The sequence below is a fragment of the Bemisia tabaci genome, chromosome 10 (genome assembly GCF_918797505.1).
Source record: "Bemisia tabaci chromosome 10, PGI_BMITA_v3".
Lineage (NCBI taxonomy): Eukaryota > Metazoa > Arthropoda > Insecta > Hemiptera > Aleyrodidae > Bemisia > Bemisia tabaci.
In genome coordinates, this window is record NC_092802.1 from 37,773,080 (window position 1) to 37,795,163 (window position 22,084).

The 22,084-nt window shown below is 43.2% G+C and overlaps 1 protein-coding gene across 3 annotated transcripts in view; it reads left to right on the top strand.

Moving 5' to 3' along the window:
- Positions 1-22,084, top strand: part of gpp (DOT1 like histone lysine methyltransferase grappa) — a 135,023-nt gene that overhangs the window by 71,714 nt on the left and 41,225 nt on the right. For all 3 annotated transcript variants that reach the window (XM_019056541.2, XM_019056540.2, XM_019056542.2), the window contains exon 5: positions 21,730-21,864. In XM_019056541.2, coding sequence (XP_018912086.2) covers positions 21,730-21,864 — 135 coding nt within the window. The remainder of the gene's footprint in view (positions 1-21,729; positions 21,865-22,084) is intronic.

Below are 22,084 nucleotides of genomic sequence, written 5' to 3' on the forward strand. Positions count from 1 at the left end.
GCGCGCCGACGGGAAAATCAATAGCGACCGCAGCGCCCCCCGCGGGCGAGGCGCTCCGCTCCGAGGGGAAGCTCTGGTAGTTATTGACCCTCACGGTGTCCTTGTTTCGAATCGGGTCATGTTATGTCGAGCTCCGTCGTCACCGTCGTCGACGCTCCGCCGTGCAGTTCGCATGCATCGCCCGACGCCGCCGCCGCCGCGTTGCCAAGTCCCTCGCACGCCCCTTTGAATGCGTGTCAAATGATCGATTTATATCGAAACGAACCGTCTCAATTAAATGCGATTGCCTCGCTTTGGTTGTTCTCGGTGAATGGAGATGTTGCATGTGTGAGGGATTTGCGATTTGACTGTTGATTCTTATGTAAAAGTTCGGCGAGAAACACGATGGTGCCACTGGTTTTCTCTGAAATCAACTCCCTAGCTCAAAAAAAGCTCTCAAGTTGAGGCCAAAATGGAGGGGATATCCCACGCTATCCTGAGAGTCCACCTCTACATCAAGACTAACTCTCCATGCGAAGATAGGGAGCAAATACATTAGCAGTGATGCCGTGTTTTCAGTTTTAGAGTCCCCAAATGAAAGTGGCAGCCCTGTCAATGTATTTGCTCCCTATCTTTGCATGGAGAGTTTGTCTTGATGTAGAGGTGGACTCTCATGGTAGCGTGGGATATCCCCTCCATTTTGGCCTCAACTTGAGAGCTTTTTTTGAGCTTGGGAGTTAATTTCAGAGAAAACCAGAGGCATTATCGTGTTTCTCGCCAACTTTTACATAAGAATCCATACCTAAAAGCGCTTACCAACTCTTGGGTTCCCACTCTGGCATTCGCAAATCGCATCACATTTGATTGCGAAAATTCGCTTCGCGTAATTGGCTCGAAAGGAGGAGAGACAGTGGCAGCAGCTCGCGGGAACTTGCGAAAACCACTGAACTTTGCGAAAACTCGGGGTCTGGCGGCTCCGAGCGTGGGTTTTCGCGAACCTCCGCTCCGCCGCGCCGCGTCTTATGCAACGCCGGGAGCCGCTTTGCATCACCGGCTGCGCGGTTGCAGTTCCTCGGCCGTGCGGTTGCAGTTCCTTTGCCGCCTTGTCATATTGCCCTTGAAAAGTCAGGTTTTCAAACGTGAAACTGTCACAATCTGTTTTCGTTCTACCCAAATTTAAGCTAAGACAAATCGCTCTCCCGAAAGTGCTGCCCTTGTGTCGCCGGTTGCACTGAAAAAAAAGGTGCTTGACTCAAGCATGATGATTCTTGATTTTGCCGCCAAGATTTTTTTTATCTTGATTTAAGCTGACTTTTTCTTGATACGAGAGGAATAACGCTTGGGTTGAGCAAAACAGTACTTTATATTAAGCAACAAAATTATTGGTTTAAGAAAAAATACTTCTTGGCGGCTTTAAGATTCTTTTTTTTTCAGTGCGCTGTTACTTTGCCGTTTTGTCATATTGCCCTTGAAAAGTCAGGTTTTCAAACGATAAAATGTCCAAATCTGTATGCGTTCTACCCTTTAACCTAAGACAAATTGCTTTCCCGAAAATGTACTTGTGTTACCGGTTGCTGTTCCTTTGCCGCCTTGCCATATTGCCTGTTGAAAGTCAGGTTTTAAGCGTAGAAATTGCACAATCCGATTTTGTTCTACCCAAATTTAACCTAGGAATAATCTCTCTCCCAAAAATTTTGCCCTTGTGGATTATAGGGTCATTTTTCCCTTTCTCGGTCACACTTGGATCGCGTCAAGCAGAAAGGAGCCAAGCCACATCAGCCATTGCCTTTAACTGGGCATTTTAATTTTCACATGAAAACGGTTTTGCGGATTTTTGTGCAAATTTCAATGAATTTTCTGCGTACCTAGTATAAAGCATATACTCTTTAATATTTTTGAAGGAATTCTCATAAACGTTCTCTTGTAAAAAAATTAAATTGCCCCGTCAAATTGGCAGTAACTGATGTGGCTTGGTGCCCCTCTGCTAAATGCAGTACATAGATGACCCTATCGTAGACACGTCGTTTTTTAATCAATGTAAGAAAAGTGGTATTTCCCTGTTGAATTCGGTCCAAATAATGAGGAGGTGAAAAAGAACCACGAATCGATATGGTCAGAATCAAAAACTACTGGAGATCCGACTCTGTGGAAACGTTGAAGTCCGAAACTATGAGAGATCAACTGGAAATAGGAGTAGAGGGTAGAGAGTAGAGGGTAAATTTTATTGGACGGGAAAACGTATTGAACGCAGAGGCGGATCCAGCAATTTGGCAACAACAGATTTCCTCCATTTAAAACTATGCTGAATAATCGATTCTTGAGAAAGCACCTGGCCCCTCCAAGAATCGATACATTTCCACAGGTTTTAATGGAGAAAAGACAATGTTGCCAGTTTGCTGGATCCGCCAATGATTGAACGCTGGAAATCCGAATCGATAACGTCAAAAAGTAACGTGAAATAATGTCAATAGAACGCGTGAAGTTTTGAATGCCTGAATATTGTTATTCCTGAATCCGCTGGCAAATCTTGAGTAATTATTTCCACAATTTACATCAGGCACCGTTACCGTAAGCTGCGACTCTAAAATTCCAAGTCCATGATAACTACGCATTTGAAGCGCTAAAAAAAGAACATTTTTTCTAAGAGGTAGGTATCTGGGGAACATGAGGAACTGTTTCATTCAGAAACACCGTTAGACACGCGTTTCTCAGAACTTGAAGGATAAAGATAAACCCTCCGAAAATTCCCAACGGCAACGGCTAATAATGTGGTCCTCTTAATCTCATTGTTGATCTGGTCCGGGCCAAGAGCAAACAAGGTTTGGGCGGGTTTTCCGCAATTGCAGGCAGCTATTCTCGTACGTAACTGGATGGAATTTAGGCAAACGGGACTTATCTTCATTTGTGGATGAGCTCGCGTAAGTGAAGAGTTTAATCCAATGTGGAGCTCATCTGTGAATGTAGTCGTGTGTCGTCAGCCTAATTTTTACCCAAATTCGCAGCGTCAGCCTTGTTGTATTTTACCTTGCAACGAGACCGCAAAAATTGCATTTTATGAATTTAAGTGTCAAGGTAAAATGTTGTATTTGCATTGAAATGTTGCCGAGTTTCCTGCGATGACATGTTCGATTTTAAGAAAATCTATGAGCGCTTTTCCTTGAAATTATCAGATGCATTAGATTGAAGTGCGAACAAGATAGGTAGCGTAAAGGAAACCGAGCAAGCAAGGATGTTATATTTACATCGGGCCGTTTTAAAAAAAGCGCGTCCGTTTGGGGGACGAATTGGACAACGTTTTGCAATTTGGAACTACAATTTCTGGCTGTACCGTAAAAACAATCATGTTCATAAGGCGAATGGAGAATTTGTATACACATTTTTTATTTCTTCTTCTGAAAGTCCTTAAAGAGCTGATTTTACAGTATTTTTTATAATTTTTTCTGATATGGGAAACAGTATACAAATAGATTTAAAAGTGAGAAAATGCACCGCCGAGTGGCGTCATCTGGCGGCATTTCCCATTTAACACCATGTATTTTACCAGATTAGATCATTTTGTCATATCTTCTCCAATAATTCTTCAATTCATGAACCAAGGGTATCCTCATGTTCAGTTCACTCAGTAGTTTCCACTTTAACACGAAATTCATCCTTCAGACACTTGCAAAGTTTCTATTATGGTATATACGTTGTTTCTATACCGAGCCAGAAATTGTAGTTCCTAATAGCAAAATTTTGGTACAATTTCAAAGTGGGTGGGGTGGGGTGGGTTTTTTGGGTTCGAGTAAATAGTTCAGCTTTTTGAACATTATATTAAGCCCAATACTTTCCGCGCTTAGGATTATGTGGTAGTGAAGTTAGACAATAAACTCGAACAGGCAGAGGTAGCCTTTTTAAGTGATCAGCTATCAGAACCTCGGGAAAGTGATAGATAGTTTTACACCTCTCTGTGACGTATGATTGTGAAGGGGTATTTTATGCAATCAATCAGGGAAAATACAGGGAATTTGAAAGTCGGAATCCTGCCTCGGTTCCTTGTCTATGACGCAGATGGAACAGGTTCCACTCGATGCCGAAACCCGAGCTCTTATTTTATTTTAGGAAGAGTGCATCTCACGTAGAATTAGAAAGGCGAGCTAGAAATTGGTGGGCAAATTACTTAATTCGACCGGGGCGACCGGACCGCTTCCCGGTCCTCGCAGCGGGACATCTGTTTTTAACGGCGACTTTTATGACTCGTAAAAGCCCTGAAAGATTGCACCTCGACTTTTATGGCTCCTAAAAGCTCTGAAAGCACCTAGCGTGCCGCCCGGTGAAATTTCCCCGAGAAGTGCACACGCCGTTCACCGCTGCAGTTATTTCTTGCGTAATTTAATCGAGTCTTGACCTATTTCAGTCCACCGATGGCGGGAGGGTGGGAACGCTGTTGCTGCCAGTGGCGTGCTAAGGAAAAACGCCGTATGAACATTCGAGAGTTGCCAAATTTCCGCGAATAAAACATGTATTTTTGAGGAAAGTGATGCATATTTTCACATTTTAATCAAAATGTGTCAGGTAAATCAGGGAACTGTCAGGGAAACGATGTTCCACATCAAAAATCAGAAAAACAATTGAAATGAAATAAAAATGCAAGGAAAATGGAAGTCGCAATGCTCTTATCAGATCCATTCCACATTCAAAGGTTGAATATTTTTCTCGAATATTGACAGATTCAATTCTGATTATCACTTGAACACAATTCATTAAACCTGGTATCAAAATGGTCATTAGGGTATAGACTGTTACATTTTAATTGTGGCTGTCATTCGTTAAATTTTACCTTAAAAACCTCACCCTATTGGCGTCGATCCCTCAACGTATTCAGGGTGTCTACCGATCCCCAAAAGTCCCCAATGCCCCTGATTTTGGAAGGGTGTCCCGATATCCCCAAAAGTCCCCAATTCTCTCGTTCATGTCCCCAAAAAATGACAAAAATCGTCCTAAACATCGGCATTTTCAAATTTTCCCGGCGCGGTATAGCCAGGAATAAAAAAAAACTGAAGCATTGCGTGGTTTTTCGTATGTTTTCAACGGTTCAACATGATTTGTAAAATTAGTCGTATAAAATACGCCTTTTAACGCTCTGACTAGCCCCCTTTCTCTTACTATTCACTGGAAAAAAAAACACATTGGATCTATAGAGTCGAGACTCTTAAGAATATTGACAAGAAAAAGTACTCTTGATTCAATCAGAATCCAGCTTAAATCAAGAACCAAGCCTATTAATTTAAGCGGATTTCGTTTTGATTCAAGCTAAAATCCAATCGAATCAAGAGTATTTTTTCTTGTCAACGTTTTCAAGAGTCTGGACTCTAGATCCAATGTGTTTTTTTTCCAGTGTATTTCGGGGAAAAAGTCCCCGATTTTCTTGAAAAATCGTCCCTTAAAGTCCCCGATTTTAGTTTTATATAATTGATAGATACCCTGGTATTCTTTCTAAGCTCGAATTCGTTTTTTTTTTTTCGAAATGCGACTTGGTTCGTCTCACCATCAGTGGAACTCACTTGTCAGAGCGGCGCGGCGTGATAAATAAAAGAAAAGCGCGTTGAAAGCTCGCCACCGCACCGCGGACTCGGACGACGATGGGCACGATTATCCCGGACCGGAGAACAACGAAACCGGTATCGCCGGCAAATATGGTTGGTCAATCACCGGTTTGCCGTTTCGTCGTCGCGTAGGGCCGCTTCAGCGTGGAAGGTCCGATGATGGTGATTGTGCGGAGGCTGCGGCATCGACGCGCGCTCGGGAGCGTGGAGTCATCCTCGGGCTGCCCAGAGACTCAGAGAGCAACGATCCTAGCTCGGTCCGTACGCATTGTTGCCGACAGAACGAGGTACAGAGAGCACTCGGGATAGTAGACATGCTGTACTGATTTTCGGTATCTTGGGGAAACCAGGCAGCAACAGGATTTATTAAAAACACGGTGTTTACAAGCCGCACGAGTTTAAAAATGGTGCAAACCGATTTTAGCATTGTAATTAGGGTTGCCACAATCAGGGAATGCCGGGAAAACCGGGAAAAGTCAGGGAATTTTAAAGAATCAGGGAAAATGGCTAAAATTTCAAGGAAAAATTATCAGGATCCCTTTATTTCCTTTCTAAACTGGGTTTGACGTTTTTAACAACAAATTTCGCCTGAAAACTATCTCACAGCATGTCCGGAGCATCTGGCCTGTCCTAAATTGTCTGGGAATTATACCAAAATGCGACAGAGAAATCAGGGAATTTCATATTCTAAATTCCGTGGTAACCCTGTGTAATGGGTCAGTTGCGTTGGCGCTGGTCACAGAATCTTGTCGCTATGCTTGATTTTTGTAGATCAGTTAAAAATAATATGATCTATCCAAACAGCCACTCTCTACGTTCAATATTAACCGAGATATCACGCTTTGAAAAATTCGGTTAATGACGTCATCCACCGCGGCAGTGACACCCTTGGTTTCTTCCACCTTGCTTTCATCCAAGTTCATGGTTTAGTAACCAGTGCTAATGTGCGTCACTTCGAGCAGTGTTCGAAACTCCCAGGTGCCAACGCGCCAAATGCGCCTGAGAAATCGGCCATGGCGCCTGTAAAATGAAGGCTCTGCGCTAATTTGTCCCCTAAAAATTGCCCCCTCCCCTCCAAAAAAATTCTAATTTTTCTGTCGGGCGATTTTTGAAATTTCGACGCACGACACCGGATTCTAACTTTTCACTAACTGCGCTGTAATACCTAGGAAAAAAGTAAATTTTGCCCCTAAAAAAATCTTCAATGGTCCGTACAAATCGAGCTTCATGGGCCACATGGCTCCTGCAACTCAACGGTGAGTTTCGAACACTAACTTCGACCGATGAAAATAATGTGGAAGAACGATCTTTTTGCCTCTTGTTTTTTTTCTGTAAAAGTGCGTATGCTTGGAACGCATTCATTTTTTTTCTGACCCAAGTAGGTTTTGTGGCGTTAACAAGATACTAGAGACCCGCGGGGAAATCGCTTTACGTAACCGCGTGATAATACTCCTCTCCTAGACTAATCGTCGAGCACCTCGGAAAATCCGTCCGCATCGCAATCGCAGCGAACACCTCCGTACATCCGTGCAGGACTACAAAACGCAGCCTTGGTCTTCCCACAAAAGGTGCTCTACTCCGATTATTCACCTCGTCGCGTCGCGTCGCGGCCGGGGATCGAATCGGGAATCCGATCTTTTCGTAATAGCCTGGCAATCAAGTGCTCGGCCCCCTCCCGGCCCCGCCGCCAAATTGCCCCGAAAACCCGCGAATTCGGACATTATCCTGCCGTGCTAAGGAAAAACGCCGTATGAACCTTCAAGAGTTGCCAAATTTCACTTGATAAAACACCAATTTCCTGGTACACTTAGTAATATTTTCCTTCTAATTTTTCAGTTAATTTTGATCGCAATTTCACCTAAAGTTCCTGAAAATTTCTAGGAAAAGTATTGATAATTTTCTTCAAAAATAAACATTTTATCGAAAGAAATTTGGCAACTCTTAAATGTTCATACGGCGTTCTTCCTTAGCACGGCAGTATCCGACGCGGGCACCCTAAGACCGGCAATGCGGCCGCGGGTCCAGTCTTGAGAGGAGTTCAACGACGCGACTGCCGGGGGTCGGTGGGGGGCCACAGGTGGGCGGGGGCGAGGGGGACCCTCCGCGCCGCGCCGCGCCGGGGCCCCGGCTCCGGCCATCTTTCTCCTTCGGCTAACGGAAACGGGGCCCTCTGCTCGTCACCTGCTCGCCGCGTCTTCCGCCACCGTCTTCACCCACTCCTGCCGTGCTACGGAAGAACGCCGTATGAACATTCGAGAGTTGCCAAATTTCCTCCGGTAAAATGTTCATTTTTGAGGAAAGTTATGAATATTTTTCCGAGAAATTTTCAGGAACTTTAGGGGAAATCGTGAGCAAAATTATCTTAAAGATTGGAAAGAAAATATTCATAAGTTTACCAGGAAACTCGTGTTTTATCAAAGGACATTTGGCAACGCCTGGAGGTTCATACGGCGTTCTTCCTTATGCTGAGGAAGATAACGCCGTATGAACCTCCAGGCGTTGCCAAATTTCCTCTGATAAAATACGAATTCATTGGGGAAATTGTAAATATTCTGCTTCCGAGTTTTCAGACTATTTTGTTCGCAACCGAATCTAAAATATCTGAAAATTTGAAGGATAAGTGTACACAAATTACGACAAAAATATATGTTTTATCCGGGGAAATTTGGCAACTCTCGAATGTTCATACGGCGTTCTTCCTTAGCACGGCAGCAGTGGCGTGGCGTGCTTTGCGATGTATCGATTGATCTGCCGTTTAAACCTTTAGGAAAGGGTCGGTAAACGGTATGTTTGTAATGAACTCCTTATTAATCGATCCTTTACCAAGGCTTCGAAATTTCGAATGGGGAAATATCGATAATCGATCGCTCACGTCTCGCCACTGCGGAGGTAGCGGTGGTGGGGGGGGGCATGAATTCCTTTATTTTCGGGATTTTGTGACGGAGAAAGTGAGGTTACGGCCTTCGGTTTTCGTTTTGAGTACTAGTATGGGTTGGGTGTGTGGGTATCGTCGTTTCGACTCGAACACCACGTGCTTTTTCCTTGTTTTGGCGGGTTTTAGGAGGAATTGGCAGCTGTGGAGGAACCATTTCTTCGTCTGGCCGGTCGCTACCCGCAGCGGGAATTGCGTCTCAGATACGATAACGAGTGCTCTTTGTCTGGACGCATTTCAAGGCGCATTTTTTGGCGCGCACTGGAAAAAAGACTCTTGAATCCGGAGGCTAGACTTTTAACAAAGACAAGGAAAAATACTGTTAATTCAATCGGGTTTTTGCCTGAATCGAGAGCCAATGCTCTCGTAATGTTTTCAAAAGTCCAACGCTTTCCCCTTAGTTTTGTAAATAACAGTGCGTTAGCGCTGATTTTAGTAAATCTTAAAGTCCTCGTCATAAGTTTTTGAAAAAATCAGTGTGTTGATCGTTCAATTCCCGGAATATAACCAATTTTTCGACCCGTGTACCCGAACTTCTTTCATTACAACGAATAAACTTTTAACTTCTTAAATTCGGTTACGAATCAAACGTTTGGTTCACGAACCGATCAAGTTACGTCTGATGAACCGAATAGTTGGGATAATATAGCACACCACATTCTCCTTCATTTTGTTTATATTTTACCCACTTGGAAGTTAAAATGTTTCTGCCGCATCCAACTTTTCTATTCATGCGTTAAAGTCTCTGAGTCAGCCAGAAGGAGTTCTCCTTCATTTCGTGGATGTGCAATTTTATCCTCTTGGAAGTTGAAATAGTTGTATCACGCGTTGGATCCCATCCAATTTTTCTACTCATGTGTTAAAATCTCATCTGAGTCAGCCGAAAAGAGCTCTCTTTCATTTCGTCGATAAGCAATTTAACCTTCTTGGAAGCCAAAATAGTTGTATCACGTGTTTCGTCCCATCTCACTTTTCTACTCGAGCGTTAAAGTCTCCGAGTCAGCCGGAAAGAGTTCACGTTCTCCTTCATTTTGTGGCTATGCGATTTTACCATCTTGGGCGTCGAAATAGTCGTATCACACGTTTCGCCCCATCCAACTTTTCTACTCGTGCGTTGAAGTCTCCGAATCAGCCGAAAAGAGTTCATTTTTCGTGGATATGCAATTTTACCTTTTTGGAAGTCGGGATATTTAATTTGTATGATACCGTAAACCATATGGGGCCTCTTAAGGAAAGGAGTCGTTTCAGAAACTGCCAAGAATACGAAGCTGATACGAGGTGAGTCCCGGGATGATCCTGTGCAAACAGACTCGCTTTTCGGCAGGTGTGCCTGGCTCCGGGTGTGTGGAAGAAGCGGGAAGTGGTCCGGATTCCAGGTTCCCATCCGCGCTCCGCAGTGTTGCAAGATTTCGAAATCAGTCTCGAGATACTGCCGTGCTAAGTAAAACAGGGTTGCCACAGTCAGGGAAAACCGGGAAATGCCAGTGAAAATGAAGAAAATGTCAGGGAAAATTTGTTAAAACCACTCTCAATCGTTTTCTAGAATGGATTTGAGATTTTGAACAAGAAATTTTATCAGAAAACTATTTTCAATTATACCCTCTTAACCATCCGTCACATCTTCAATTATTGTCAGTGAATTTCGCCAAAATGTGTCAGGGAATTTCATTTTCTAAATTGTGGTCTGTTTGTGGTTTTCTAATGTGGTAACCCTGGTATAAACGACGTATAAGCATTCGAATGTGTCCAATTTCTCCTTTGCATTGGAAAAGAAAACACATTGGATCTAGAGTCCAGACTCTTAAAAACATCGACAAGAAAAAGTACTCTTGATTCAATCAGAATCGAGCTTAAATCAAGAACCAAGCCTCTTAATTTAAGCGGATTTCGTTTTGATTCAAGCAAAAGTCCGATTGAATCAAGAGTATTTATTCTTGTCAATGTTTTCAAGAGTCTGGACTCTATATCCAATGTGTTTTTTTTTTTCTCCAGTGAAGTAAAACAGGGTTGCCACAGTCAGGGATAACCGGGAAACGTCAGGGAATTTTTATAAATCAGAGAAAACCGGAAAATGACGAAAATGTCAGGGAAAATTTGTTAAAATCACTTTCATTTGTTTTCTAGAATGGGTTTGAGATTTTGAACAATAAATTTTGCCCGGAAACTATTTTCAATTATATCTTCTTAACCATCCGTCACATCTTCAATTGGACCACATTTTGCAATAAGGAACCACCTTTTCTGGCTCATTTTAGAAACAACATATGTGACATTGGTTTTCCCAAGCAGAAAGGTGCCTTTATGGAGGAGCCAGAGATAGTGGTTCCTTATTGCAAAATATAACCCAATTTTCAGTGAATTTCGCCAAAATGTGTCAGGGAATTTCATCTTCTAAATTCTGCGGCAACTCTGGTAAGAACGACGCATAAGCATTCGAATGTTGTCAAATTTCTCCTTTGCAAATATTAATTTAAGAAGTGAGTTATGAATATTTTTCCCTGGAATTTTCAGAGCCTTTCGATCGAATTATGAACGAAATCCTGAGAATATCTGGAGGAGAAGTATTCCTTTTTTTCCCGAACTTTTCCCGTAAGTTTGGGATTTGTCGGAGGAAATTTTGCAACGCCTGATGCCTCATGCGGCGTTCTTAATTAGCACGGCAGAGAATCCCACTAGAGTCCCTTTATACTGAGAGTCAAGACAACACCCCTCATGGAGTCACAAACGGGAATAAAGATTACAGAAATTGAACGTTTTTCGTAATCTTTGATCGGCACATTCTCGAATTCCTTTCTTCGTTCCTTCCCTCATTCCGTTTGTTCCTTGCCGAACCCGTAATTCCCCGGTCCATTCCAGATTATAATCTTTGCAATCGGTGAAACTGTAATCTTTATTCCCGTGTGTGACACTGTGGAGGCCTAAAATACGGGAACCAATCAGAAATGGATTCACATTGTCTTGACTCTCAGTATAAAGGGACTCTAAATCCCTCTTTGGCGCAGTCGAATCCCGACGAGTTGGCAACTCTGGGAGGATCCTCCCAGGAGCACGGATCGAGGCGGAACCATGTTCCCGACGCGTGCTCCATGTTAAAGTACCCTTCTTCCTCCTCGGTTCCGCATTTCTCTTCCCAGATTGTCGTCAAGATATATTCCTCACGGTGAGTCTGCCCCGGCGAAGGAGAACACCGTATGAACATCGGAACGTTGCCGAATTTCTCCGGATTTGCTGCCGATTTGTTCGCGGATCCTATGAATATTTTTCGTAAAAAGCGGTGTGTTTAATACTGCCGTGCTAAGGAAAAACGCCGTATGAGCCTTCAGACGTTGCCAAGTTTCCTCCGATAAATACCGAATTTACTGGGAGAATTGCGAATATTATTTTCCAAAATTTTCAGACAATTTTGTACGGAATTCAATCCAAAACATCCGAAAATTTCAAGGGAAAATATGTATGAATGTCGTCAAAAATGCATGTTTTATCGAGGGAAATTTGGCAACTCTCGAATGTTCATACGGCGTTATTCCTTAGCACGGCAGAATACGCATCCAATCTTTGGAATCTCGTCGTATCTTCGCTTTCATTATGTTATCGTCACAACGGATTCATTGATGATTTCTTTGATTTTCTCCAACTTATTTCGACGGATAGTGCTCACGAAGAGATATACATTGAAAAAAAAAAAAAAAAAACACACATTGGATCTAGAGTCCAGACTCTTGAAAACATTGACAAGAAAAAATACCCTTGATTCAATCGGATTTTTGCTTGAATCAAAAGGAAATCAGCTTAAATTAAGAGGCTTGGTTCTTGATTTAAGCTAGATTCTGATTGAATCAAGAGTACTTTTTCTTGTCGATGTTTTTAAGAGTCTGGACTCAAGATCCGATGTTTTTTTTTCCAGTGACTTAAAAATTTTGGAATAGAAATCATGGTTGAAGGCCACTGGGTCGAGTCCAAAAGGAGACGCGACGTTGACGTCATAAACGTGAGTCATGGCACAACGTGACGTCACCGAGGATGAATGAGCGGGAAGAGTTGCTGATTCGTAATCGCTGATTCGCTGGTCGTCCAGTGACACCGGACATTACGCGTACCAACTGATCATGCCAGTGCGTCACTTTTGGCTGCCTTTTGGACGTGAAATCTCGCCGTCAGTTCGACTCGCATATAAAAGTCTCTCCGATCCTAATTCCAGATTATTAAAAAATTTGACAATAACCATTACTCTTGATTCAATCGGATTTTTGCTTGAATCACAAGGAAATCCGCTCGAATTAAGAGGATTGATTCTCGGTTCAAGCAATGAACCGATTGAAACAAAATTATTTCTTCTGTCGAATTTTTAAAAGTCTGGAATCTGGCAGTAGATTCAGGGTTGCCACAGTCGGGGAGCACTGGGAAACCCTGGGAATGTCAGGGAATCATATGAAGTAAGGGAAAAATTGTAAAATTACCTTTATTAGCTTTTTAGACTGGATTTGACGTTTAGAACGACACATTTTGCCTGAAAACTATTTCAAATTACGTCTTTTTTGCCATGTTGCATATTTGGATTACATGTTGCCATTAGGAACCACTATTTCTGACTCTTCCATAAAAGCACCTTTCTGCAGAGGGAAACGAATGACATATATGTTGTTTCTAAAATGAGCCAGAAATAGTGGTTCCTTATCGCAAAATGAGGTCCATTTCATTTGTCAGGGAATTCCACTCAAATGTCTCAGGGAAATCAGGGGTAAGTCAGGGAATTTCATTTTCTAAATATAGCATTCCTGAGATTTCCAAACGCACACTGGAAAAAAAACACATTGGATCTAGAGTCTAGACTCTTGAAAACATTGACAAGAAAAAATACTCTTGATTCAATCAGATTTAAGCGTAAATCAAAAGGAAATCCGCTCAAATTAAGAGGCTTGATTCTTGATTTAAGCAAAAATCCGATTGAATCAAGAGTATTTTTTCTTGTCAATGTTTTCAAGAGTCTGGACTCTAGATCCAGTGTGTTTTTTCCAGTTTTTCCCAACGCAGCTTGCGGAGAGAAAGATGCATTGCTCCGAAATATCGCGGAAAACCCGTTTACCTCTGACGTCAGGCTTAAGGATTGCGTAAAGATCTCCTCAAATATTTATAGGTCATCCACGTTCGGAGCTCGACGGTTATTCTGGAAGCTCGGGAGTATTCCCAGGAGAGCCGCTCTCGGAATAACCCGGGGAATACCCTCTCGAGGAAACACGAATTCCTGACCATCGTCCGCGTCCCGAGGCACCCCCAAATATTTACCGACTCGCCCACGTCACGTTCGAAGCTCGGAACATCGAACTCCGTCCGTAGGGCGGCGGGAGGGAGGGAGGGGGGGGGGCTGCGTTGCCGCCGCCGGGCGGGGAACCAAAACATTGCCCCCTCCCGCGGCGGCGGCACAGTTGCATTGCCCCCTCTCTCCGCCGCGACGTGGGGGGGGGGGGGGGTCACTCCGCGGGCACGGCATGCTAATCCGAGGTCCTCTTAAAGCCGATAGACCCGTCCGTCGAGTGTGCGTCCGCTGCCCGATTCGCGCGCACCTCGGATCGGGCTTTCCGACCGTCTTCAAACTTTTTTTTTTTTTTTTTTTTTGTATGTTGTTTTAGGCTTTATATCCGGGGGATACTGCGGCCTTGGAAGGGATCTGAAATTGGAAAGAAATTTAGGTTTTAATTGAAGCTGGGATGAAAGGGTAAGGGTAGGTATCATAATAGGTCAAGGGATTTATGATCTTCGAATGTTTTTCGGAAGGGATTTGGAAGACGGGGGTGGATCCAGCAATTTGGCAACACAGGATGTCCTTAATTTAACAGGGTTGCCACAGTCAGGGAACACCGGGAAATGTCAGGGAAAATGACGAAAACGTCAGGAAAAATTGGTTTAATCACCATCATTTACTTTCTGAAATGGGTTTGAGATTTTGAGCAAGAACTTTCCATTAAGACTATTTTCAATTATGTCTTCTTAACCGTCCGTCACATTTTCAATTGTCAGGGTATTTCACCAAAATGTGTCAGGGAAATCAGGGAAATATCAGGGAATTTCATTTTCTAAATTCTGTGGCAACCCTGAATTGAGTATTTCTCCTCACAGCTTACATCGAATACACTACGTTGTCTATCCAAAGTTCCTAGAATCAACTCAAAGATGAAAGATGAGCTCAATCTTTTAATTTAAAGGTTCGGTTTGGTCACGCAACTAAACTAACTCTGCGGCAAAGCGTGCGGTATCAGGATGGACTGAAGGCGTTAGTCCAAATCGCGCGGAGCATCTTTACCATTTCTGAACTGAGCACCTGCACGTTGGTTCAGATTGGCGAACGTAAAGCAATCTTTACCACTTTTCTGAATGAGCTTCCTTTGCAAGTTAGGTTCGATTTGGTCACGCAACTAAACTAACTCTGCGGCAAAGCTTGCGGTATCAGGGTGGACTGAAGGCGTTTGGCCGCATTGTGCGGACCATCTGCACCACAGTTCTGAGCAGGAAATCAACGCGCTAGATCATTTTTGAATTCCATTTTGATATCAGGAACTGATTTTTATGGCTCTTCCGTAAAATTGTGTACATGTATAAAGGAACCAATGCCCTCTGTGTACTCACCCCGTCATTCATCGGTCATCATCTGGTTAGTTCCATTCGATTTTTTGCAAAACAAAAATCAATTGAAGCATCATCTGGATCGCATAAATTTTTCTGTTGAAAAGGTACTGAATTTCTTGGGAATGTACTGAAAAAGCACTGTTAAAGTACTGATTTTTGGCCAGCCTGATTTAGTAGACACCTTGGAGGAACTGCTTTTTGTGGCTCATTCATATAAGCTCCTGCATGCACGGGGAATCAAATGGACGTATTTCTACGAGACAGACCTATGTGGAGGTGAGAAATATGGGGTGTGCTCGTCGAAGCTGGATAAGAAGCAATGTGGTCAGTGGGCGTGATTCCTTTTGTAGAATTGGAAAAGCGGGATATTACATTCTATCGAACAGACCTATGTGGCAACTGAATGCGGCAGTCATGAGCCGCGGGCAGGGCAAGAGAGCGTTGTGGACAGGGCTCATGAGTTAAAGACTCCCTCCAACGACCTCCCCGTTGTGCCGGCGCTCGTTCGTTGCTACTGACGTCACTGGCGCTTTATTATTCTCATTCACTCTTACGCAAAGAGAACTAACGAGCACACCCCATATTTCTCACTTGCACATAGGTCTGTTTGGTAGAAATACGTCCAAATGGCTCTTACAATCTTTCTAAAAGCAGCCGGAAATAGTAGTTCCATGTACATGGCTCATGGCTCATGGCCCAAATAATTATTTGTTAACTGGTCATTTCCCCATCGAATGGAAGGAGGCCATCCTCTTTCTACTCCCTAAATCAAAAAAGGCTGGAATTAAGAAATACAGGCCTATATGTCTTTTAAATGGCCTGGGAAAAGTTTTTGAACACATTATTCTCTTTAGATTGACCTCCCTTTCGGACCCTCTCTCTGAGAGGCAATTCGGCTTTAGACATGGCCGCTCCACCTTGGATGTCATTAATAAACTCCGGGACATTTACGCAGGAAAGCACGACGTCAAGGGGAAGAAGGCCTTAGCTATTCTAACACTTGACGTCAAAAATGCTTTTAATTCCCTTTCATGGCTTGATATCATTAAATCTCTTGAGGGGAAAAACGCCCCAGCATATTTGGTTAATATAATCAAGAGCTACCTTTCGGATCGGGTAATTACCTATGGTGCCTTCTCCTTCCCGGTCTCCTCCGGTGTCCCGCAGGGCTCAATTCTAGGTCCCTTCTTGTTTAACATCTGCTATGACTCGGTAATCGAAAAGGTGCACTCCGTGAGATGCGAAAAGTTGGGTTACGCAGATGACCTCTCTGTCATTTTTGAGGCCAGCACTATCCCGGAATTGCGTGCCGTTTCTGAGGTGGTATCGGCTGAGATAAACGAGGAGCTTGGGCCTAAGAGACTTGGTCTGGAGCCTGACAAAACTGAGGCCTGCCTTCTCGGAGGCGGGAAGAGGTGGAGCAGGGCTTCCTTTCGAGTACTCGGTTGCCTCATCAGGCCCTCCCTTTCGATAAAATATCTTGGCTTCTGGATAGACAAAAACCTCAGCTTTAAAAATCATGTCATTAAAGCCTGCGAAAAAGCTAAGAAGGTTCATTGCTCCTTATTACCCCTGCTGCCGAACATCAGAGGCCCCACCTTCAAGAAGCGTAAGCTCATTTTAAACGCTGTCTTTTCCTCCCTTTTTTATGGTCTGCCCGTTTGGGCTGAGGTCACTAAGATCGCTAAGTATCGTAACATAATTACTAAAACTTGTAGACCTTTTAAGAGATGTATCTGTGCAGCTTATCGCACTGTTTCCAACAACATATTAGATGTTCTTTCCGGCATTCCCCCGTCCGATCTCTATATTGAGTCTAGATGTAGGCAGTATGATGGTGAGCCAAAATCTCTCATTAAATCTGACATTGTTGAGAAATGGGTCACAAGACTGGAAGGCCAGACGGATTCCGATGTCTGGTTCAAATCAGTCATACCTGACCTCCGCAGTTTTATCCATCGACCCTTTGGTGACACAAATTTCTTCCTAACTCAATTCTTTAGTGGTCACGGGAATTTCCGGGACTATCTTCACAGGTTTAAATTGACCCCTGATGACCTATGCCCTATGCCTAATTGTAATAGTAGAGATTCTCCCGAGCACACCTTCTACCACTGCTCTTTCTTCCTCTCGGAACGCAGTTTGCTGAACGCTTCTCTAGGGGCTGTTTTTACTCTCGCCTCAACTCAAGATCTTCTTCTTTCATCGCAAGACAACTGGAATCACATCTCTTCTTATATCGAGAAAGTCCTAAGATTGAAATCAAACCAGCAGCCGTCCCTCCACCCAGACCAACCACCCCCACCCCCACCCCCCCACGCCGATGGTATACCTATTGGTAATTCCGGCGAGACCTCTTCACAACAGACTACCTGATTTTCTTTATGTCTCCAAACAGCTTAATTTCATGCCTTTTAAAAATAAGTCTAAAATACTAGTTTTAAGGTCTATCAACACAGAGGGGCACATAGCTCGTCTTTTTGTATAACTTGTAATTCAAATAATAAACTTTTTGGTCTCAAAAAAAAAAAAAAAAAAAAAAAAAAAAATGTACATGGCCATATGTAGTCCATCGGGTGCTCGGTTCTCTTTCCGCTGGACTCTGTTCCCGAATTACCCCGCCGTCGACTCAAGTGCACAATGAAAACCTCACCTTACTCTTCGCTAGTTCGGTAATGATCGGAGGGGGGAGGGGGGGGGGCTGTACACGCAAGGCTGCGTCGCACAGTGGATGAGAGTCAAACAGAGCGGTCGGACATTAAATTTTTGACTAATTCTGCACATTTTGATGTTAATTTCGTCACAATTCAATGTTTAAGAGATGCTTCGAGAAGAAAATTTCACGAGGAAACCGATGGAGTCACTTGTAGAACCTGAAGTTTTATATAAACGGAGTGGAGATGTTGCATGTGTGAGGAATTTGCGATTTGACTATTAATTATTGTGTAAAAGTTGGCGAGAAACACGATGGTGCCACTGGTTTTCTCTGAAATCAACTCCCAAGCTCAAAAAAAGCTCTCAAGTTGAAGCCAAAATGGAGGGGATATCCCACGCTATCCTGAGAGTCCGCCTCTACATCAAGACCAACTCTCTATGCAAAGATAGGGAGCAAATACATTGACAGGGCTGTCACTTTATTTGAGGACTCTAAAACTGAAAACACGGCAACCCTGCTAATGTATTTGCTCCCTATCTTCGCATGGAGAGTTTGTCTTGATGTAGAGCTGTTTGTCTTTTTTTGAGCTTGGGAATTGATTTCAGAGAAAACAAGTGGCGCCATCGTGTTTCTCGCGAACTGTTACTTTAGAATCAACAGTCAAATCGCAAATTCCTCACACTTGCAACATCTCCATTCAAAGTTTAAGGGATGCCTCGAGACCTTCCTCTCACGAGGAAACCAATGGAATCACTTGAAGAACCTCGAAGTTTTATATAATCGGAGTTATAAGCGTTGAAAGTTTACCAAGTTTGTCCGACCTCTCGTATTGATTCGATCCTCTGTGCGCCGCGCCGCGGGCGGGAGGCGCATTTAAACTCGTAAAATGATGCGAATGTCAACCGAAGTACCGAAAGCGGGTCAGTGAACTTGATTCTGAGCCCCTCCTTCCCCTCGCTCCCCCCGCCCCGCGGGTGCAGACGTGTGCACCTCCCCCCTCCACCCCTCGTTCTGGAGTCCCGAACGCGCGGTGTTGCCGAGGCGGCCGGCGCAGCGCCGTGATCCTTGTCAACTGCAGGTGGATATTTTAGGTCGGGCGTCGTTCAGAGATGCAATTTTTTTTTCTTTCTTTTTTTTCTTTCTTCTTCTTCTTTATTCTAAATATAGAGAACTGAACATAGAGAGCTGAATGTAGAGAACAAAATATAGACGCAAAATGTGATTTCGTTTTCCATGAGATTTCAACGATTTTTCAGGGGCTGCGCTCGCAGCTCGCAACGATCGTCCGAGAGTTCGTTGGACAACATGAAATTTTTGGAAATAATTATTTAAGAAATTTACTCGAATCAATTCATTTTAAAAAATTTAGTTGTATTCAGAAAAAAGTTCAAGGACGGGGATTTTAACTCTCTCGCCGGAAAAGGAATTCTTCAAATTCCGGACTCAGGAAAAATTTAGATCTTATTCAAAACTTGTAAAGTTAAAGAACAAGGATTTCAACCATCTTGCAAGAAAAGAAATTCTTAAAAATCCGGACTCGGGAAAAATTTAGATTATCTTCAAAACGTGTAAAGTTGAAGAACAAGGATTTTAACTCTCTTGCAAGAAAAGAAATTCTTAAAAATCCGGACTCGGGGTAAATTTAGATTTTATTCAAAACTTGTAAAGTTAAAGAACAAGGATTTTAACTCTCTTGCAAGAAAAGAAATTCTTAAAAATCCGGACGCGGGAATAATTTAGATTTTATCCGCAACGCATCAAGTTCAAAAACAAGGATTTTAACTCTCTTGCGAGAAAAGAAATTCTTAAAAATCCGGACGCGTTTTGAAAATATGCTAACTTTTCATCCCCATCGGCGCGGCTGATAGTTCTCTTGAGGTTCAGTTACACGATCGAATTGAGCCATCAAATTGGGCCTCTCATTGGTCGCATCCTCACCTCAGGTCTTTTTCCACCAATCAGAGCTTCAATTTGATGGCTCAATTTGATCGTGTAACTGGACCATTTCTGCGCGTGCACATGACTACGGTTTGATGGATTACATCGGCGCGTAAAACTGGTTGATACAGTACGTCGGTGTCCGAAATGTTCCTGCCCTGGCGGCAATCGTCAGAATTACAAACTTTTAAACGTTATGGACTCGAGTAAAGGCTTCCACCATCGCCAAGATACCAATGGAGGATCTACCTTTGAATTGCATTTTGCTAAAAGGAACCAAGAGCATTCCAGTGTTGCTAGGATCGTGCAACTTATATTCCTCGCAATAAAATTTTGAAATCTTGCAACACATTTTTACTTCGGCAAGTGTCGTATTGAATTTATACACTGGGAAAAAAAAACACATTGGATCCAGAGTCCAGACTCTTGAAAACATTGACAAGAAAAAGGACTCTTGATTCAATCAGATTCAAGCTTAAATCAAAAGGAAATCCGCTCAAATTAAGAGCCAATCAGATTTTAATGTTGCACATATTATGTATATCGAATGACGTCATGATTCTACGTTAAAAATGGCGGTTTTTTCGCAAAATCTGAGGATTTTTGGGGGATATTTGAGCAGATCTGGGGATTTAGGGATGTATAGCGAAATCTAGGGATTTTTCTTCTTCCTCGCTAGGGATTTAATAGGGATCGAAAGAAGAGAGGGAAACTTATGCGGAGAGATGCCCAGTCGATGATAAGCTGGCGCCTGCCCGATGCCGCCGTATAGGAACGGCGGCGGCGACTTTTTTCAACTTTCGCTTTCTGTCGGGATCACTTTCCCTTTCCCAAGCGTGAATCTCATCATAGCCTCGCCCGTCGCCCCGTTTAGTGATAAGTTATGTCAAGCACTCCGCCCCCCCCCCCCCCCCCGCCTATCACTCTCACTTCAATCACCGGCCAGTCCCAACTCCCGGTGCCGCGGTAATGACCAATGGCGTGGTGTGCTTGGCGATATATCGATTCTCTAATTTTCCTACTTTCGTCGAATAGAGGTGCTAGAAAAGTATCAAGGTTGCCACAGCATTGGGAAGAAAACACATTGGATCTAGAGTCCAGACTCTTGAAAACATTTACAAGTAAAAGGACTCTTGATTCAATCGGATTTAAGCTTAAATCAAAAGGAAATCCGCTCAAATTAAGAGGCTTGGTTCTTGATTTAAGCTTAAATCTGATTGAATCAAGGGTATTTTTCTTGTCGATGTTTTTAAGAGTCTGGACTCTAGAACCAATGTGTTTTTTTTCCAGTGAGTCAGGGAAAACCGGGAAATGTCAGGAAATTTTAAAGAGTCAGGGAAAATCGGGAAATGTCAGGAAATTTTAAAGAGTCAAGGGAAACGGGAAATGTCAGGGAAAATGACGAATATGTCAGGGATAATTTTTTAAATCTTCTTTATTTACTTTCTGAAATGAGTTTGAGGTTTCGAACTACAAAGTTTGCCTGAAAACTATGTTCAGTTATGTCCTCTTAGCCATTTGCCTTTGCATCTTCTGTTGTCAGGGAATTTCACCAAAATATGTCAGGAATTTTCATTTTCTAAATTCTGTGGCAACCCTGAATTGAGAATTTCTCCTCGCAGCTTACGTTGCATACACTACGTTGTCTATTCGAAGTTCCTAGAACCAACTCGGAGATGAAAGATGAGCTCAATCTTTTAAATTTAGAGGTACGGTTTGGTCACGCAACTAAACTAACTCTGTGGCAAAGCGTGCGGTATCAGGGTGGGCTGAAGGCGTTAGTTCAAATCGCGCGGAGCACCTTTACCACTTTTCTGAATAAGCTTCCTTTGTAAGTTAGGTTCGGTTTGGTCACGCAACTAAACTAACTCTGCGGCAAAGCGTGCGGTATCAGGGTGAGCTGAAGGCGTTAGCCCGCATTTAGCGGAGCATCTGCACCTTCACTTCCTAATTTTTCTGTCAGGTTTTGCTATCACTCACAATGTTTCTTACGAAAGCGTGTTCTTTTTCTGTTGCAGTCGAAAGGCACCTCACTACAAAGACTGAGCCAACACCCTTCTCGAGGCCTGCTCCGACATATTCTTCAACAAGTCTACAATCAAGCAGTCATAGATCCGGACAAATTAAACCAATACGAGCCGTTTTCACCGGAGGTGAGTTCAATACAGGCGATTCTTGAAAGTTGGTACCAATGTTTGCCTCCATTTGAATGTGGGTAAAACAATCGATTCTTGGCCATGTGGCTTGCCGCACCTAAAATCGATATTTTTGATGGATTTAAATGAAAGAAAAACAGCGTTGCCAACCTGCAAAATTGTCACTGAGTTCAACTTGTTCGTTCCTAACAAGTGGTTTTTACTGCAGGGTTCTCAG